The sequence below is a fragment of the Mustela nivalis genome (assembly GCF_964662115.1).
Source record: "Mustela nivalis genome assembly, chromosome: 10".
Lineage (NCBI taxonomy): Eukaryota > Metazoa > Chordata > Mammalia > Carnivora > Mustelidae > Mustela > Mustela nivalis.
This window is the reverse complement of record NC_139029.1, coordinates 68,451,774-68,472,652: the sequence shown is the minus strand read 5'-3', so window position 1 is coordinate 68,472,652 and position 20,879 is coordinate 68,451,774. Positions and strand designations below refer to the sequence as shown.

General features: G+C 36.7%; 2 protein-coding genes across 2 annotated transcripts in view; one reads left to right on the top strand and one right to left on the bottom strand.

The window, feature by feature from the left end:
- PRKACB (protein kinase cAMP-activated catalytic subunit beta) overlaps positions 1 to 15,453 on the bottom strand; it is a 128,610-nt gene extending 113,157 nt beyond the window's left edge. The window contains exon 1 of the mRNA XM_082688159.1: positions 15,073 to 15,453. Within this exon, the coding sequence (XP_082544285.1) occupies positions 15,073 to 15,118 (46 nt within the window). The 5' untranslated portion in view covers positions 15,119 to 15,453. The remainder of the gene's footprint in view (positions 1 to 15,072) is intronic.
- LOC309843042 (uncharacterized protein) lies at positions 15,073 to 20,603 on the top strand. The gene is made up of 3 exons (XM_082688171.1): positions 15,073 to 17,075; positions 17,696 to 17,852; positions 19,901 to 20,603. The coding sequence occupies exon 1, from the start codon at positions 15,664 to 15,666 to the stop codon at positions 16,114 to 16,116; it is 453 nt and encodes a 150-aa protein (XP_082544297.1). The 5' UTR covers positions 15,073 to 15,663; the 3' UTR covers positions 16,117 to 17,075; positions 17,696 to 17,852; positions 19,901 to 20,603.
- The last annotated feature ends 276 nt before the right edge of the window (positions 20,604 to 20,879 follow it).

Here is a 20,879-nt window from a genome sequence, read left to right as displayed (position 1 = left end):
AACTTGGCTAGGGTACAGTATCTAAATAATTATCCAGTCAAACACTAATCTAGGTGTTGCTATAGAGGCATTTATTAGATGTGATTAAAGCCTATAATCAGTTTACTTTAAGTAAAAAAGATTATCCTAGATCATCTGGGTCTGATTCAATCAGCTGAAAAGTTTATAGCAGAACTAAAGCTTCCCTGAAGAAATTCAGCCTGTGGACTGCAGCTTCATTCAGCCCAGCCAAGAATTCCAGCTTGCCCTTCCTAAATGCCTATGAATTTTAGACTTGCCCTTTGGACTTGCCTAGCCAGATCCCACCATAAGTTAAGTCAATTGCTTGCAATGTATCTCTTAATACATATCCCACTGATTCTGTTTCTCTGGTGTATCCCTGACTGATATGTAAGACTCCTGTTTTACAGAGTAATGAGTTTTCTGTCACTAGAAAGATGATTACAAACGTAATCTGTGAATGAAGAAAAAAACTATAAATTTTTAGAGAAGTGGCCAATATAGTGCGGTGGTTAGGAACAAACTCTAGGGTTAGATTTCCTGGGTTCAAATTCTAGTTTCACTGCTTACTAACAATAACTTTGGACAAGTTACCTAACCTTTCTGGGCCTAAATTTCCTCTTATATAAAATAAGAGCAATCATTGTTCCTTACTCAAAAGGTTGTGAAGATTAAATGAGTTATTATACATGCAGTGCTATCAGTGTCTGGCAGTAGGAAAAATTAAGTAATTTCTAAAAAGGTGATATGTAGATAGAGCTTTGAGAGGCCCTTAGATTCTAGGACAGTTTCAAATGCACAATTTTTAAAAGAAAACATCATCATCATGTTAGAGGAGCAGTGTAAAACAGTGCTTATAAGGGCCTTGAATTAGACCATGTAAGTCTGTGTCACCCTCAGCTCTGCCATTTAACTAGCTGTGTGTTTAACTTCTATAACCTTGGTTTCTTACTAGAAAAAAAGAGAATAATAGTATCTACCACACAGGGTTATGAGAAATAAATGACTTAAGCTGCTTCATGTCATTTTTAAAGTTCTGATAGATAACTCTAAAATTTCCCTCTGAAATTTTTATCTTTTTATTCTTGATTATCTTGAAATTATGAATATACTTATATTTAATTGTTAATTATAATTGTTAATATAATAGTTAATAAGTCAACTACTTGTAACCTAATATAAAAATACTCTACTAAATTAATCTGCAGTTTCTAACTGTTCACTGACCAGTAATTCAGACAACTTGTTGAAAAAGGTGCTCAATCTATAGACAGTTCAGGATTTCTCTCAAAAACTATAGCTACCATTTATGACCATCTTCCTGGTCCCAGGAGAACCACAGAATATATGATTTCTAAATCTCACAAATTAGCACTATGTCCATTTTGCATATTAGGAAAGATTTTGAAAGTAACTATGTGAGCTGAAGTAAGTATTCTATAACATCTATTATTGTTTCTTTGAGAAGACTTCTACTACTTTATGGATTTCAGTATGATACAGACATCAGGTTAATAATGTTAAATGTCCAAATAAGTAATTTCTAAACACCAAAGTAGTTAGCTTCTAAATTCTCATAGGATATTCAGTTGATTTACTTAAAAGTGAGGGGAAGGCGTGTAACTCAATTCCTTTCTCAATTAGAAGAATTTATATTTGCAGTTAATAAAAGCTCTATCTTCACAGAGAATAAAAATATGTTCCCATTTAACTATGAGAGTATGAATATTTTTAAACCAAGAAGAGATACAAATTTAAACTGAAGTATACGTATACAGAATATATAAACCAACATGATACTACTTTGTTTTGGTTATACACCATAAATTGAAAATTCATACCATTAAAATACATTTAATATTTTTTATCCAGAAATTATATTGTTAAAAAGCAAATTTTTAAGTACTTTGCTAAATTTTTAATAAAATTTTTAAACAGGCATTGTCCATATGTTATATTTAATGCTACAATAAAATTGGGCTACTTATAGTTCATTTAATATATATGTTAGTTGAATGTGTACATACTCCAACTTTTTATTTAATATCTCTATTTAGATATGTACTTAATATGTACATTCCCACTCTATAATACCTTAGATACTTAAGTCAAAGATTATACCCTAGATTCATTTTATTCTATCCTCTTTCTGACAACCATCTACCTATTTAGCTCTCTCCCTTTAAGATCTAATTTCAACAATCCTCAGACCTTAACAAGACTCTAGTCCTTTTCACTATACTTCATACTTTAACATTTTTTCCTTCTTAAAAAGCGTAAATTGCAAGCCTAAGCATTATAATCACCTCTCTCCATAAATACACTTCCAGCCCACTCTCATTTTAACATTTTTTTATGTTTTTATGTTGTTACATACTTAAGTGCTTATAAAGCAGACTGCAACTTTCAAACAAGTTGTATTTTAAAAGTTGAACTGTGTTAAATACAAGTTATGTTCTCTGCACGATGACTGTAAATATCTATACTATACAAAGAGAAAACAAAACTCTTTGTTTTTTTAATTTATTTTTTATTTATTTTCAGCATAACAGTATTCACTATTTTTGCACCACACCCAGGGCTCCATGCAATCCGTGCCCTCTATAATACTCACCACCTCGTTCCCCAACCTCCCACCCCCCCACCACTTCAAACCCCTCAGATTGTTTTTCAGAGTCCATAGTCTCTCATCATTCACCTCCCCTTCCAATTTCCCCCAACTCCCTTCTCCTAACTCCCCATGTCCTCCATGCTATTTGTTATGCTTCACAAATAAGTGAAACCATATGATAATTGACTCTCTCTGCTTGACTTATTTCACTCAGCATAATCTCTTCCAGTCCCGTCCATGTTGCTACAAAAGTTGGGTAAGTTAGAATGGCCAAAATTAACAAGACAGGAAACAACATGTGTTAGAGGGGATGTGGAGAAAGGGGAACCGTCTTACACTGTTGGTAGGAATGCAGGTTGGTGCAGCCTCTTTGGAGAACAGTGTGGAGATTCCTCAAGAAATTAAAAATAGAACTTCCCTATGACCCTGCCATTGCACTCCTCGGTATTTACCCCAAAGATACAGATGTCGTGAAAAGAAGGGCCATCTGTACCCCTGTGCTTACAGCAGCAATGGCTACGGTCACCAAACTGTGGAAAGAACGAAGATGCCCTTCAACGGACGAATGGATGAGGAATGGATAAGGAAAATGTGGTCCATATACTCTTTTTTCTTTAAATACTATTCTCAGGTTTTATCAACACACATTTAAATTACCTATAAATCATAGGCCAGTTCACTTTACTAGGTAAGAGATGAAGAAGGGAGACAATGTAGAGTCAAAAAGCAAAACAGAAAGGTAAAGAAAAAGAGGTCTCATTTAAAAACAAGTGAGGGACATCTGGGTGTCTCAGACAGTTAAGTGTCTGCCTTCAGCTTGGGTCATAATCCCAGGGTCCTGGGATAGTCCTATAAGGGCTCCTTGCTCAGTGGGGGGCCTGCTTCTCCCTCTGCCTGTGCGTGCGCTCTCTCTCTCTCTGATAAATACAAATACAATCTTTTAAAAATATGAAAAGCAGGTTGAATATAAAAGAGAAGAAGAAGCAATAGCATAAGGGCCTTAGGATCCAAAATAATGGTGGAAGGATTGGCCTTGTAAAAGAATGTGTATCAGCCAATAGTCGCTGTTTGAAACAGGTTTGATACAGGTTAAAAAAAAGTTATTTCAAGTCCTCCCATTGAAGGGTGGAATTTAATTCACATTCCTTCAAATATGGACTCTGACTTACTACTAATAAATAGAGGGCCACAAAAATGACACTGTTTGACTTCAGAGACAAGGTCATAAAAAGTGATACAGCTTCCACCTGGATCTCTCCCGTTTCCTTAGAACTCAGCCACCATAAGAAAGCCCAAGCCACACATAGAGGCCATCTGTAGATGTTCCAGCTGAAGTCCCAGATAATGTTTCAACTACCTATAGCCAGCACAAGAAAATGTGAATGAGCAAGTCTTTTAGTGATTCTAGGCCCTAGCCTTTGAGTTGAGCTAGTTGCTATCAAAGCAGAGATGAAGGGCGCCTGGGTGGCTCAGTGGGTTAAAGCCTCTGCCTTCGGCTCAGGTCGTGATCCCGGGATCGAGCCCCACATTGGGCTCTCTGCTCTGCAGGGAGCCTGCTTCCTCCCCTTTCTCTCTCTGCCTGCCTCTGCCTACTTGTGATCTCTCTCTCTCTCTCTCTCAAATAAATAAAATCTTTAAAAAAAAAAAAAAAAAGCAGAGATGAGGTATCCTTGTAGAGCTCTGCCCAAACTGTACTTTCCAAAGCAAAATAAATGTTATCATTGCTTTAAGCCACTAAATGAAGGAGTGATATGTGATGTAACAACAGATAAATGGAACAGACAATTCTTCTATTAAAACAAAATAACAAAATAAATTAAGTTAAAATCTAGTAGGTGTACATGTTTGATAAAAAGAAGGTAAAGGTAAAGGTGGGTGCCTGGGTGGTTCAGTGGGTTAAGCCGCTGCCTTCGGCTTGGGTCATGGTCTCAGAGTCCTAGGATCGAGCCCCGAATCAGGCTTTCTGCTCAGCAGGGAGCCTGCTTCCTCTTCACTCTCTGCCTGCTTGTGATCTCTCTCTGTCAAATAAATAAATAAAATCTTAAAAAAAAAAAAAGGTGAAGGGATTCTTGTCTGATATATTTTATTTTCCTTGTGAGATTTGAGGTAAGATCATCTCTTAAAATGAGAGTAATAATGAAGATTGAGAAGGGTGAAGAGAATAAAATAGAAATTATAAAGAATGGGACAGTGTTGATCAGAGAAATATGGTAGAATTGCCAAATCATGCTGACAGTCTATTTGTGGCTGAATTTATATTGCCCTTTTGGTTTTCTCTAGCGGTTTTTTAGCTCTTTGCTGAAAGCACTGAGAAAGTAGAGTTTATCAGTTAGAGTTCTGTCAGAAAGATGTGATAAAAAGATAAAAGTGCAACAGATCTTGGGACTATGTAATCCAAACTGGTTAAGAAGGAAAACGAAGTGAGAGACATGATGGATGAATGGATGAAAGATTCTGATGAAGATTTGCTCTTAAAGAGCAAAGAAAAAGGAGAGGGTGTTACGATCAGAAAATGGTATGTGTACATTAATGATTCTTGAGCAGTTAATAAATCAAGTCAACAGAAGGGGATAGGTAATAATGTGATCAAGGAACTGAAACACAATGGTAAGGATGTGAAGCCACCTAGGATAAATGCAGGGCTTAGAGTATAGAAAAAGATCACAATGCATAGTCAGAGAAACAGCTGACAAATCAATACTAGTATAAGTGCTACAATCACAAACGTAAACATCTCCAAAACGAACTCAAAGCCAGTTTCTATTTCAGTCAGTCAGTCAATCTCCCAAGATGATCTCAGAAATTCTACACTTATTCTTATATAAATTCCTGTGTTGTATTTTCACCCCAGTAGCAATCTTATGATAAAAGGTATCACTGTACATTTTTATCATAAATATCTGTATGTATCTGTTTCCCAGCTTAAAATAGGAACCAAGTCTTATTTTTACTCACACATTTGCATCTGTGGACTAGCATATTGTCTGGTACACAGTAGGTACTCAATAAATACTGATCAATGACTACTAAATGAATGACAAATAAAGGACTATTCTGTCTTTGTCATTCTACCATGAACTATGGCTTATTTAGTAACTTTAAGATTATAGCCTAAGGAGGAATTCATATCTTTCCCCAGTTTAACCTTTCATGGCTGCTAGGAAGCTTCTCCTTGGATTAGAGGGGCTAAATTATCAACAGAACTAGCTCCTACAAAAGAAGCTAAGTAATACCTGTACAAACATGTTCTCTTAAGTTTGTGGCTCACCGACAATGGTGTGCTGATACTACATGTCATCTACTTAAGAATAAGTAATATAGAAACTGAATACTCATTTTATTAAGTAGGACTCTAAAGTGAGATCTCAAGACAGTATCTTTTTTTTTAAAAGATTTTATTTATTTATTTGACAGAGATCACAAGTGGGCAGAGAGGCACGCAGAGAGAGGGAGGGCAAAGCAGGCTCCCTGCTGAGCAGAGAGCTTGATGTGGGGCTCGATCCCAGGACCTTGGGACAAAGTCCAAATGGAGCATACAGATTTGCTAAGGATTTAAGGTTTAGGTTCAATAGTTATTTTACAAGAAAACAAAAATTTCAAAAGCCACTGAACAGTTAATGTTATATGAATAGTAGGCAGCAGGGAATACAACCTTAAATCATGGCCATAAAACCTGGGACTTTTTACCCTGTAAATAGCAAGTCAGATAAGATACAGCATCTACACTGGATTTTCTAAGGCAGCTTTAATGTCAAATGTACTAGTGTATCATTCTTCATTGCGGATTGTCAATTAGTGCATTTCTCTCTTTTTTAAGAGTCCCAGATTTGATTAAGAAAATCATCCGCATAGATTCAGAACATTACTGAGTCTAATTTACATGACAACCAAAAAGTAAAAAGCCAAATTATTACTATGGGAAACATCCTATATTATGCTTCCCACCAATGTCTCATAATTATGCTTTTACTTATTTAAATCTTCCAAACGACTATGAGCTACATAAAGGCAACTCTTTATCTCCCATCCTCAAAGAATTTTTTAAAATTAAATAACTGGATGAATTATAAGATTAAAGTAAAAATTTAAGCTATACCTCCATATCGTTTAAGCAATTCAAGCTATACCTTCATATCAGGGGAAACAATTTATTATCTGCATTACAGTAATAAACCTCAATAGTAAGAAAAAGGTGACTTTTTCAGAAGTTGGTAAGAAACTGAGAGGGTTATTAGACCTATAAAAAGAGTAAAAAGGCATTAAAATTTTCTAGCAATTCTTAAGTTGCTAAGAATACTAGCTGAATTTACGAGCACAGATCTTCTTACCTTTAAACATAAATGATTAAAAAGTAGTTAAATATATTTATTCTCTAAGCCTAGTTTATCAAGGTTTTGTTGTATTTTGTTTGCTCTACAACTAGCTTTTATAAGTTTTGAGGAAAATCCATAAGTCCTAGTATTTCAAATTTAGGTGAACAATCACAGATTTTCTGTCAATGCTATTGATTTATACATTTCAGTCATGTATCCATAACCGCTGTAGTTTGAAAAGTTCTGTTCTGATTTTTTTTTTTTTTTTTTTTTTTTAGTTTACTCTCATACACTGGACCTTCCATTACCTTCTATTAGCTGCCTCTCTGATCTTAACTTTCCCTGGTTCTGCTACATCCAAAAAATCATAACTGGAGCTCTTGGGTGGCTTATTTGGCTAAGTGTCTGACTTCAGGTCATGATCTCGGGGTCCTGCGACTGAGCCCTGAGTTGGGCTCTGTGCTCAGCAGGGAGTCTGCTTCTCCCTCTCTGTCTGCTCCTTCCCTCTCCTTTCTCTCTCCCCCAAATTAATAAATAAAATTTTTGGAGAAATTTTAAAAATCATAAAAAATAATTCAACTACACATCATATGTTAAGGGTTTTTACATTAATAGTAGGATGCTGTACGTTTTATTTCCAATACATTCCTCTGATCACCAACATTTAAATGATCCCTTTACCTGTAACAGAACATGAGAATATCTTCAAAGACTAATATGGTGATTCATAAATTTGCTTCCTAGGTCAAAATTCAGAGGCTACTATCCTGTAAGTACAGGTGAAAAACAAAAAAAAAACCCCAAAACAAAAACTCTCCCTAAAGACAATACCTTATATGTGCTCACACTGGGGCTAATTTGCCACTTCTCTAGTCACATAATTTTATGAAAACCTTCTATAATTTTTCCCCAAGACTTGGTACTTTTTAAATATACATTCTTTCTCTTAATAAATACATTGGAATCATTGGATTATAAAACTGGAAAAGACCACAGCCTCATTATCAAAACCACCCTTCTCAAATTTACACTATAGCTTGGAGACATTAAAACAAACACTTATTCAAGGTGAAGTAATAGAAAGTACTAGGAAACAGAATCTAGATTTTTTCGGGGCACCTGGGTGGCTCAGTGGGTTAAGCCGCTGCCTTCGGCTCAGGTCATGATCTCAGGGTCCTAGGATCGAGTTCGGCATCGGGCTCTCTGCTCAGCAGGGAGCCTGCTTCCCTCTCTCTGCCTGCCTCTCTGTCTACTGTGATCTCTCTCTGTCAAATAAATAAATAAAATCTTTTTTAAAAAAGAATCTAGATTTTTTCTTATTCTAAGTTCAAGTTCTTATTATTAAATTATATCCCAACTTTTTAGTATCTACTTGAAAGCACTCTAGGGGGAGAAAACTAATATTTACTTAGTAAAATATATTGGTTCTGTATTTTACATTTTCTTTCTACTATTACACATGGCTCTACAAAACTCAATAGCTTACAGGATGCATACTTTAATTATGAAAGCAATATTTTATCTGATTTTAAATTACTGTGTTCTGCAAAAGTTGCATCATTTTCGTCAGTGCCTTAGCTTTGACTCTTTTCAAAATAAAAAAGCTAAGCTTTTAGTAGCCATAGGAATTGTGTCAGATGTTGCAGTTCTATAGTTTCTAAACAGCTGGCATTAAAAAAGGGAGCAAAATGAGGATGTTATGTGGAACAGATCCTGACCATTCAAGGTCATTTTCCCCCCATGGCTGGGAGAATCAAAGACAACAGACATACAAAACAACCAATCAGATACCATTTTTCTCAGAAATGCCACAGTCATCCTGAATTCCATATGCTCCCCAATTCTGCTCCTCAACTTGTTTTTATTTCCTGACTCCATTACTGGCATCATAACCCATCCACTAAGGCACAATAATTTGGGTGTTATTCCCAAATCCTCTTTTTCCTCATTCTCCAAGTATAGTTTGCTCATTTTCATTTTCCAAAGGTATGAAATTTTATATTTTTTCCTGCATACCTATCTCTACCACCTTGATTTCAGACCTTCTAATTCCCTTACTTGCATGAGAGTCTTTTTACTGATCATCCTACCTCTACTCCACTTGTCCCACAGTGACTCATCTTCACAGTACCACCAAAGTGAGCTCTCTAAAACCCATATTTGATCATGTCTCTCCCTTATTTCAAAGTCTATAATAGCTCCCAAATATCTATGGGTTAAAATTCAAAACCTTTCCATTACATGGCCTCTAGCCATTTCTTCAGTCTTATCTTTCATATTATAATTTCCTTTCTTCCCTACCACTAGTTCCACCCTTCAAGTCAGTCATAATAGACAACTTACTTTTCTTTTCCTGTATATTCTTTTGTTTCACTCCTCTGCATTTTTGCTCACTGTGTTCCTTCTACTCAGAAGACACTTCCCCCTGTAATCCCACTGTTGAACATTTACCATTTTCAATACTCAACTCAGAGCTCATCTCCTCTCTGAAGTCCTTTTTGAATCTCATCTTCTCCATGCCAATGGAAATGACCATACTTTCTACAGTTTCCTCACTGAGCTTTTATGAAAGCATCTGTAACAGCTTTTCTCCCCCATTAATTTGTTGACAAGTATGTCTCCCCTTTCTGGAATGCAGGCACTCTGAAGCAGGTACTGTGCCATACTCAATCTTTACTCTCAGAGATTTGCATAAAGTCCATCACATATTAGGAACTCCAGTATGTGGAAGGAATGAATGAGCCAACAAAGAAAATAACCATATAGGATCCTCCTGAGGAATATTTTTAAATTAAAAAACTCAAAATAATTTGGTACTGACCATAAATTCCATTTTCTATTTAACATACTTCGTTCATTAAAAACTTAAGATTTATTCCCCTGAAAAAATCTGGGCACATATGTATAGTAACATTAATATTACCTAGATATACAGACAATTTTGCAAATTATACTAATTGTCTAATTTTATTAATTTAATGGAATATAAAATGATTTATGGTCAACTCCTAACTATCTGAAAAATTTTAATAACTATCCTGGCTTATCTAGGACCTTTTCATGTGCTGCTTCTGCCACTAAGCTATGGCTTACTTTGTCTTTATCCTGCTGCCGGCAATGAAAAGCAACAATCTGTCTATATCCTAAGTGAAGGACACTGAATAGGAGAATGGAAAACATGGTTCCTGAACCATGAAATGATTTTATGCATTAGATGATCTGCACAAAATGAATTACAAGATCACATAACTGGATGAGATAATACGTATTTATTATTTCAATAGTGTTGCTGTTCATTATGACCTTTTTTCTTTCTTTTTTTTTTTTTTTTAAAGATTATTTATTTATCTGTTTGACAGAGAGAGATCACAAGTAGGCAGAGAGGCAGGCAGAGAGAGAGAGGAGGAAGCAGGCTCCCTGCTGAGCAGAGAGCCCGATGCGGGACTCGATCCCAGGACCCTGAGATCATGACCCGAGCCGAAGGCAGTGGCCCAACCCACTGAGCCACCCAGGCGCCCGACCTTTTTTCTTTTTCAAAAATTTTTAACAAAAAAAATGTTTTTAACTCAAAAACTATTCCTAAGTACTTCTGCCAATTTAATAAATTGGAATAAATATCTGATAATTAAAAGCTTTAAAGACATGAGTAAGATATGAGATCACTAAATTTTTCCTAATCAACATTTAAATCTATAAAAACTTTCAATAAAAATATTCTCACTGACAGTCAATATTAAAAACTAAAAATGATAATAATAATTCTAGTAGAATCCAATAGAGAAATTAACTTTGTAGTTAACTTTACAGATTATACACTAATTACTATAGTAAACTCATCACTAAATTTATAGAGGCTTATTCAGAGGAAATGCTTTAGAAATAAGTTAATTCCTAGTATGAGAAAAGATAAATCCAGCATTCTGTTGATCGACACATACTGGTGAGGATCCAAATTACCAAGATGATTAAAAGATGGGTTGGCATCTTTATTACATATAAAGACAGCTATGTTCTAAACCTGTGCTGTCTAATATACCAAACATTAGTAGCCACATTTAAATTAAAAATTCAGTTTCTCAGCTGCCCTGTTCATATTTCAACTGCTCAATAGCCACATATACCTAGTGCCTACTACATTAAACAATACAGAAACATTGCCACCACACAGAAAGTCTGCCTGGATAGTACTACTCTAAACCATAATGCAGATATCTAAGTACTTTTTAAAATGGCAATACAGATTTAAATAGGAATGTTTTGATTGGCTATTTATCAGGAAGGGAAAGTATACATTTACAAATGAGAAAAATAATTAAACACAAATACAAACAGCAATGAAGGGTGTAAGTAAATAAATTAATTTACATGGCTTAATTTGAAATTACCATATCAAGTCTGAAAAGATTTTCAAGACAGTTTAATCCTTCATCTTCATTTTACAGGTGAGGAAATAGAATCTGGAGAACAGTACAAGAAAAAATAACTCTCATTTAAGATATTTAATATATATAAATGAAGTCACTATTAAAAACAACCAAAATTTTTATAATGGATAATAAACTGAAACAAAGTGAAGTCTAAGCTATTCTGTGTGTCTCAGAATCAGTTTTCCCATTAGATATACATATGCTGTTGGCACAGGGTTTAGGATTTCGGGTCCAGGGTTAAGCTGCCTAGGTTCAGATATTTCTCCTTGACTTCTTAGCTGTATGAATTTAGGCAAGACATTTAGGCTCTCTGAGTCTCCATTTCCTGATTTATAAAATAGAAAAATAATTAAACTACTTCATAGGTTTGGCAAGATTAAGTGAAATCATGTATGCAAAGTGTACAGAGAACCTGGTTCACAGTAAGCCCTCCAAAAATGCAAGTTGTTATGAAACTTGCATTTGGTTGAACCTAGACTACTGGCGACTTTCTTTGATTAATTTCTATTCACCCTCAAGCTCTTAAGACAGAGAGATACTTTGGAAAACATTGAAAGATCATTATGCAAACACTAGGTTACATTGTTGTTCTACCACTTACAGTCATAGGAGAACCAGCTTCCAAATCTCTACCAGCACTTTACCCATTGGCTTCAACACCTTTGCCATGCAAGTGTAATACGAAGCCCCACAAGCAACCTAATGGGTCTAATTTTTTTTTTAATGAAATAAATCACAAAAGACCTTCCCATGTTAAAATGGTGGCATCTGTTTTTTATATTGGTGACTGTGGGTAAAGAAGTGGGAGACTGGATAAGTAAAACAATTTTGAATGACCAGAGTTTATAACTTCTCCGAGAATCATATACTCATATATTTAAAATTTATGCTTCTGTATATTAGTGAAAGTTGAAGTAACTACACTTAAACCCATATTTTTGAGAGTAAGTTTTTATAAATACACAACAGTTGGTATGTAATGGTAAGAAATGTTCTTTCAATAAGTTTTAAGATATATCAATACAATTTCCTAGTTCACTATGGTAGAAAAATACCCAACTTAATGTGATCTCCAAAACGTATAGAGATGAGAATGGCATCTCCAAGTCCTACCCTGGAAAATGCTTTATTCTAAGAGTAGAGAGATTGAATAGATTACAACAGAGGCACCAAATGGTCAAAGTTTCATTCTTCTGGAAGATGTTTATAACGAAGCTCCAGAGTCACCTATATCAGGCATGGTCCAAACCAAACCTCAAATCTTAGTCAACCTTATACATTTTAATCATCATTTCAAATCAAACATTTCCCTACTTGTAGTTTTCAGAGTTCTAACTTCACTTTCCATAATATCAGCACTTACCATATTTTGCTCTTCAGATAACTTTTATGAATACATTTTTTCACTTATACTAGGTAGTAGATTTCTTGAACTTTTTCTTAGTCTCCACATGAAACTAATACACTTTACAGACATTTTGAAAATATGGGTATTAATTGATTATTTCATGAGGCAGAATGGATTCAGATTCTAGTAATCTGATCTTAACTTCAGCTTCTTCAAAGGTCAAACTCTTTGGCTTTAGAATCATTTATCACTATTTATAATCATTAAATGGAATGATTATACAGGCTGATTTCTAAGATGACTTATATTTCCAGAAGTTTATGCTGTTATGTATCAACTGAAGTTTAAATAACTACATTCAAATTTTCAAAGGCATTTATTTTCAAGAATAATTTTTTTAAAGAAATACGCAGAACAATTAGGTTTGCAATGGTAAAAGCTGCCCTTTCATTAAGTTTTAAGAGATATCAATAAACTTTATTGACTATAGAACAGCAACAACACACACATGATAACATTGCTCCAGATGAAATTACAGAGTGATCAACACATGGCATTTCTAATAACTGTCCCTATGAGATATCACTCGCTATTTTCTTTTATTACTTCACAACATTCATTTAAACTACCATACTGATCTTCAGTTTCCATAAATAAACTTACATAAAAAGCTGGCTAACATACTTACTAAATAGGCTGTCACTAATAGTTGGAGCTCAGGAAAGATTTTATTCATAGGAATAATTTAAATATATTTAGATAAACATTTAAAGTCTCCATCCTGTTTTCTGTAAATATTCCAAGATTATCCAATAGTTCTGAGCTTCAAATCAGTACTGTCTTGGGGAGAATAAGTTTGGTAACTTAATAATGTAAATATATAGATCAGAGAAGAGTCTACTATCATTATTAAAAATGGAAACACTGTACATGTTGGTACTTGCCAATGAAAATCACTGATATGATTCAATTACCAAGCACACTCCTTTGCAACACAATTAGCACGTTTTTATCTTTAAAAAGAAAATAACTTACCAGACACAAATAATTCTTTACATCTTCCACATTCCTATTCTTTCTGTACAGTTACTACATTTGTGCAGTTAAAAAAGAAAAGATAACAAAGTTCTACCTCTACATGGGCTTTTAAAAATTTCCCTATCACATACTAAAGTATGGTCACTGATAATCTGTATGACATTACAACAAACTTTTCTGGAGCTCCTGAAAACTAACACCAAAACCTCACTGGTGAAATATAAACATATAATCTGATCTCATTATTCACATTAAACAAAATGAATGACTAAATCTTTCTGAATTGATTCTGCTTTGTTGTTTAAAAAAAAAAAAAGCTAATTCCTTCATGCTAAATTACAAAATCAACCTAAAACACATTACAAACATAGAAACATTAAAAGATACTAATTATACAAACTGGAATAAATCACTGGCATTCCCTCAAGTGCTAAAATGTCATTCAGTCCTGGTGACATAACAAGTACCATTTGTTGTCTTATCATTTTGAATTATAAAATCAGAGATGAACCTGACAAAGGCACATTAATTATTTTTTCACAACCATCCTGACCGATTGAACTATACAGAAATTCAACTTGCATGATTTTTTACTATCTGGTGTAAAGTACAGGGTGCCTGCACTTTTCAGCGTCAGAAGAAATTCATCTTATTGTGGAAGCACTTCATCTCCCAGAGACCTTTAAGTTTTACAGACACTCTAGGAGATTCCTGAAATGTTTCAAGCAAAGGCAAACCTGCCTTGGTCTTTTTCATGGATAAAGTTGCAGTTTAGTTGTTACATCTTCCATTCCTAAGAGATGTAAGATCTCAAAACCACTGTTGCTTATTCAGAATTAACCTTACCTGCAGAGAGCCAGACTAGCAGCCCCTTACCTAAGCTGTGATTAGGTTGGGCAGAACCCAAGTGATGGAGGGAAAAGAGCCAACTCTGCCCACAGCACTACCTGTGGCTCCCAAAGAGATGGTCTAGGGTAGGGGAAGCGAGGATTGCAGTGGTACAAGGGACTTCTTTATCCGGACCATATTTGGGGAATTGTTCTAGCGAGTGCGTCCCCTCGCTCTAAAGAGAAAGGGAATCTCGGGGAACACTGTTCTCCCTCCATCTCTCCATCCGGTCCCACGCGCTCGGCCCTCACGCCGGAGGCGGGGCGGGGGGTGGGGGGAGGCTGTGGAGGAGGAAGGCAGCTGGTCCCTAGGGCCCCCACGAGCAGTTCCCGGCGGCCGCTGCGAGGCCTGGACCATGCCCGCGGCCTCGGGGCTCCGACCCCGACGCGCGGTCGATGCCCCGCGCCCGCCCTCCCGTACGGTACCCAGACCCGGCCCTTGACTCACCGCTCTCCACCTCGCTGCCTTTCTTGGCGGTCGCCGCGTTCCCCATGACTGGGGCGATGGAAAGAAGGGGTCGGGGAGGGGAAAGGGGGCCGGGGCCGTCCCCGCCACTCCACCGGCTGAAGCAAGTCTCGTTTCTGCACGGGTCGAAGCGATGGGTGCTGCCGGCGCTGGCGCCCCGAGAGCGGGCGGGAAGACTGGGCCGGTTCGGAGGGCAGGGCTTCAGCCAACTCCTCAGCCCGGGAGGCAGCAGCTGGAGCACCCGCGGCGGCTGCGGCGGCGGGGGCAGACACTCCCCTTTCCCCCGCCCCGCCCCCCTGGTTCGCCGCCCCCCTCCCCCCCGCCCGGGCCGGGTTCTTTCTCCGCGGGCGGGCGCGCGCCGGAAGTGACGTATGGTCCGGACGAGGGCGACGGGGTGAGGGGCCCTGATCGGGGGCGGCTGAGTGGGGTGACTCTGACTGGCACCTCGGCGGCCGGCTGAACTGGCGTGTTCTCGCCCGGCATTGAGCTCGGATGTTCATCCCAGAGATGGGGGCGGTGGCGTGAGAACCGTTAGCTTCGAGGAACCTGTCGTCTCTCAGCTTGGAGTCCCCCATGTCCTGGAGCGGGGCCGCGGGAAGCCGTGTGGGCGCGCTCGGTGGCTTTCTTTGTGCGCCGTATCCCGGCGGCTCCTCATTCAAAGTTGTCTTCTCCCGACAGGCCGGGGAGAACCGCACGTACGTGCGGAAGGTCGTATGCGAGGGCGAGGGGAGCCGCGTGGTTCCTGCTTCTGGCGGGGTCAGACTGGTCAGCACGTGCCGCGGCAACAGCCTTGTCCCTACTCGCGACTGTGGCTGGGAGCCTCAAGATGCAGGTGTCCGCCGAGCCCGGGAGCACGTTGTCTTCCGGGTTCTCGGGCATCCGTCGCCGGCCCTTGGATGTTTCCAGTGCGGGTTTCATTCGCCGCGCTTTTGTGGGGTCACTCAAGGTTTTATCAGACATCCCAGGCGGAGATCAGGAAAACGTGACCGCTGCACGATGTCTGTTGATGCGAGGCTTTGTATTTAGCAGCTTTCTGTGTAGATGTGAAATGCATTCCCAATTGATAATTGCTTTTTTATCGATATACCTAGAGCACTTACTCATATACTTAGAGCACTTGAATTTTCAAGTACCTTTATTTGTCGGGTGATTTATGTGGCAGTGTAGTAGTTTCCTTTTGCATGTTCCTTTGAACTCTGTTCTGTGAGCGTTTGTTCCAAACCTAGTGCGGGAAGTCTGTTAACTTCCCGAGGGCGAGACCACATAAACCTGTTTTGCGTCCCCAAGGCACCAGATACACAGGGTTTAATGGACACCTGCTGACTTGAAAGTAAGCTGAGGATATTTTTCAGAATTTTTTTTAAAAAATGTTTTTCATTACTGACAAAAACCCAGTGCTAATTGAAGAAGTTCCTCCGTAAACTCTATATCTTATGATCAATTCTGTTAAATTAACTGAGCAAATATTTGTATTATATACACTGTATTCCAAGTACTGTAGAAATATTAACAAATTGTTCCTCAAAATCCTGTGAGATAATGTAGCTTTACTATCGTTATTTAATGTGCAAACTGAGGGACAGAGAAGTTAAGCAACTGACTCTAGGTTACACAGCTATCATCTGGTGGAAGCAGGATTTAAACCTAGGTGGCTGCACTCCAAAGTCCATCCTTTTCTCTGTAATGTTGGTCAGAAACCCGCGGATGTTGTGGTAAATTGCTTTCTCATTTGAAATCCATTGATTTGAGATAGAAGAGATTAAAAGTTTACTTTTGGGGGAATTTCATTATACTGTAGTTCCCCCTTATCCAGTTTTGCTCTCCAGAGTTTCAGTTCTCCACCGTCAGGAAACAGGTCATTCTCCTTCTGACCTGTCAGGAGGTCAGTGGTAGCCTAACACTAAGTCATAGTCTATACATCCTTCACTTTATTTCTTCTCATCATGAAGGCATTTTATCATCTTACATCATCACGACAGAGGTGAGTATAGACAGAGGTAAGATCAGAGACAGACCATATACACTAACTTTATTATAATATATTGCTAATATTGTTAATATAATAAATTGTTAAAATTATTCCATTCTATTATTTATCATCAATGTCTTGCTGTGCCTGTTTATAAATTAAACTATATCATAGGTAGTGTGCATGCATAAGAAAAAACATTGTATATATGAGATTTGGAACTATCTGTGGTTTTAGGCATTGACTGGGGTTCTTGGAATATATCCCCCACAGATAAGTGGGGAGGGACTACTGTATTGTTTTGAGGGTTTCCATTAAATTCAGCTAATATAAAAATAACAGAGAAAAAAAGGGTTTGGACTAGATAGGTTTTGTGTCAGCATGTAACAATGTTGCAACAATGTCACATCTTTCCAGTCATGTTTTATTCTATAGATGTGACATTTGCCCTACATACATGGAAAATTCACTAAATAGCATTAAGCCACATATATACCAAAATAAAGACAACTTTTTGGTATATTTTATTCTGGAGGGAATATTTCTAGAATCCTGGACTATTCATACTGTCCTCATTGGGGTGAGTTTTTATTTTTATTTATTTTTTTTTAAAGATTTTATTTATTTATTTGACAGAGATCACAAGTAGGCAGAGAGGCAGGCAGAGAGAGAGGAGGAAGCAGGCTCCCTGCTGAGCAGAGAGCCTGATGCTGGGCTTGATCCCAGGACCCCAAGATCATGACCTGAGCCGAAGGCAGCAGCTTAACCACTGAGCCACCCAGGCGCCCCTGGGGTGAGTTTTTAAATGTATGCCTTTTTATAGACCAGTTTTAATAATACAAGAGTGGTTATAGGCATAATTTATCCCTTTTCTTGACATGATTTTGAGTTCTAGGCCTCTAATAGGGCAGCTGAATAAATCATTAATTTGCAAAGGATACTGTTGACAACTATTACAGAGTTACATACATCATAACTACATTCTGGAAAATCAATAAGTAAAATATTCAACTTTACAAAATTTGTCCCTTTCTCAATTTAACTTTATCATTGGTTAAGAAAGTACATTAGTTATTAATTAAAAAATTATCAACAATTAGAAATATCTTCTTATTCTTTTTTCCTTGTACTATTTGTTATATTAGCTTACACTGCTTCTCTGATTCAAGGAAGATTATAATTTAGGAATATAGTTTCATAATTTTCAGTTAGTTAACATTCACAGTCATTTAGTTGTCATTATATACAAGTTGCCTTTTCATTATTAGAGAAGAGTTCTCTATAGGAAACCATTGTTTATGTAACACATAGTTTCAAGAATTTGAAACATATGTTTCAAGAATTTTTTTTTTACATTCCAGAAGGGACAGAAATGTCATTAACTGTTCAGTTATTCTTGAAATGATTAGCAGTAACATGGGGCAATTGCTGTCCTTTGCCACAAATGACTTTGCTATAACCTAGACAAGTACAAAGATAGAACTATTTCTATAGGAAAGCAGACACAGTAAGAAGTGGGTCATTACAGAGAAAAGACTTTGAGTCCTTTCCATATGATATTTTATCTGAGAATCTGCAGCACTTTGTAGCAGGGAAAATTATATTTCATTTTGGAAATAATTAGTCTTACATTTTCTTATACTTGGTAAAAACATTTTCACAGGGGCACCTGGGTGGCTCAGTGGGTTAAAGCCTCTGCCTTCGGCTCAGGTCATGATCCCAGGGTTGTGGGATCGAGCCCCGCATCAGGCTCTCTGCCCAGCGGGGAACCTGCTTCCTCCTGTCTCTCTGCCTGCCTCTGTGCCTACTTGTGATCTCTGTCTGTCAAATAGATAAATAAAATCTTTAAAAAAAAAAAAAGATTTTAAAAACATTTTCACATTTTTTATCAGATCCTCAAAACACACCTACATAAGCTAGACATATTAGCCCCATTTTACAAATCAGTGATGTAAAAACATTTTCACATTTTTTTTATCTGATCCTCAAAACAAACCTACATAAACTAGACATATTAGCCCCATTTTACAAATGAGTAAAACAAAAGTTCAAAGTAGTAAAGTAACTTGGGCAAGATCAGTCAAATGGTAAGTGGAAGAATGCTAGGTTTTGTGTCCTTTTCTGGGAGACAAATGTAATCTCAATCCACATTAAGATCTAGATTTTACAATTTACAGATGAGAAAATTTACAGATCCCCAATGTACAGATGAGAAAAATAAGGCCCTAGATTTAGGAGCCTTAGCCCTTTTCTTCTTAGAGATCTCTCTTTACCTGGGAATGAGAAAATGGGGAAAAACTAGAAAATTGTTATTTCAGTTTATTTTTAGTTTTTAAGTATATTATTAACTTGATTTCCAAGACTTTTTAAAGCAAAACACCCTCAAAAATAATGTATATCAGATATATTTGTTTTTCCTTTATAATCACAAGGACGGATAAGGTAAAGTTGGTAATTGTTGAAGAATATAACCAGATCATTTGTTTTTATACTGTATTTTATACCAAATAAGTGCAAGTAAAAACTTACTTAACCATCATAAGATTATAATTTTTGAATAATATTAGTAACCCACATAGTCTGATATTTCATTATTGTACAGTATTGTATGTCCTAAACCAAATGATACCACACTAAATATCAGGCAAAGGGCAGAATAATACTTCTAAAATGAGGAAGTAATTTTATAGTTAATAAGTTACAAATATGTTGTGATAATTGTTCACGTCGTTGTAGTACAGTACGAAGTTTTCTTCTTGAGCTGAATTCTAATCCCTTTGAGAACAAATTTATTATCTAAATTTCGATATTTTTCTCTGCGTTTTTTTTTTTTTTTTACAGACAAGGAGACTAAAATAGTTGATAACCTGCTCAAAGTCAACAAAAATGAGCTAGTAACAGTAGAATTGTAGCTTATCTCTTGTGTAAGGACTAGAATACAAACTAAAAGTGGTTTAAGAAGAAAATACTTGGAGGGGAGAACAAAACCAACTTTTTTTGCTTTTTTAATATGTAATACACTATTTCAGAAAAGGTATGTTTATTTTGCATATTCTGGTTATACTAGTGTGTTTCAACAAAACTATGGCTCAGTTTCTGCTATTTCAGTTTTGTGTTATGCATTTTGGGACTATACCTATAGATAAAAAATAATGCCTAAATTACAAAACATTTGTTTCTTTATGAAATCACGAACTGGTGGGGCAAGAGCTTTCAGGAAATCTCAGCTTTTACAATTTAAGCCCATCTTTGACTAAGGTGAATCTGGCCCACTGAAATAAAACTGTATTCATAGTATTGGCAGTAACAAACTAGAGTGGTGTATGATGAAGTAGAAAGGGTTTGAGTTTTGTAGTCAGAAAAATCTGGATTCATGTTCTGTTATAGTCACCATCTTTCACCTTCACACACTATCCTTACTTCCCTTGGTCTTTGTTTTCCAAAGTATGAAGTTACATGGATTAAATTAAGTCATCTATTAGAAAGTACTAGGATAATTTTTGTCATAAAATAAAGTCACTGTAATCCTGTGCTCACCCTGCAATAACAATGTTTTCTTGTACTTATGTTTCAACAGTAATGTTTAAATGTTTAAACAGTATATGGAAAGCATGATAAGAATATACAGATGAATAAAATCAAGTATTTGTGTAAGGCAAAATGGACATGTAAATAATTATTTAAAATAAGATAAGTTAACTTTGGAGTAATCAGAACTTCTTCCAGATGTGCATCTCTCCTGGTTTTATGGAGTTTCCTCACAGCATGGCCCCCAAATGGCAGTCTTCAGTCCTACCTCAAAAGAAGAAACCAAGATTGC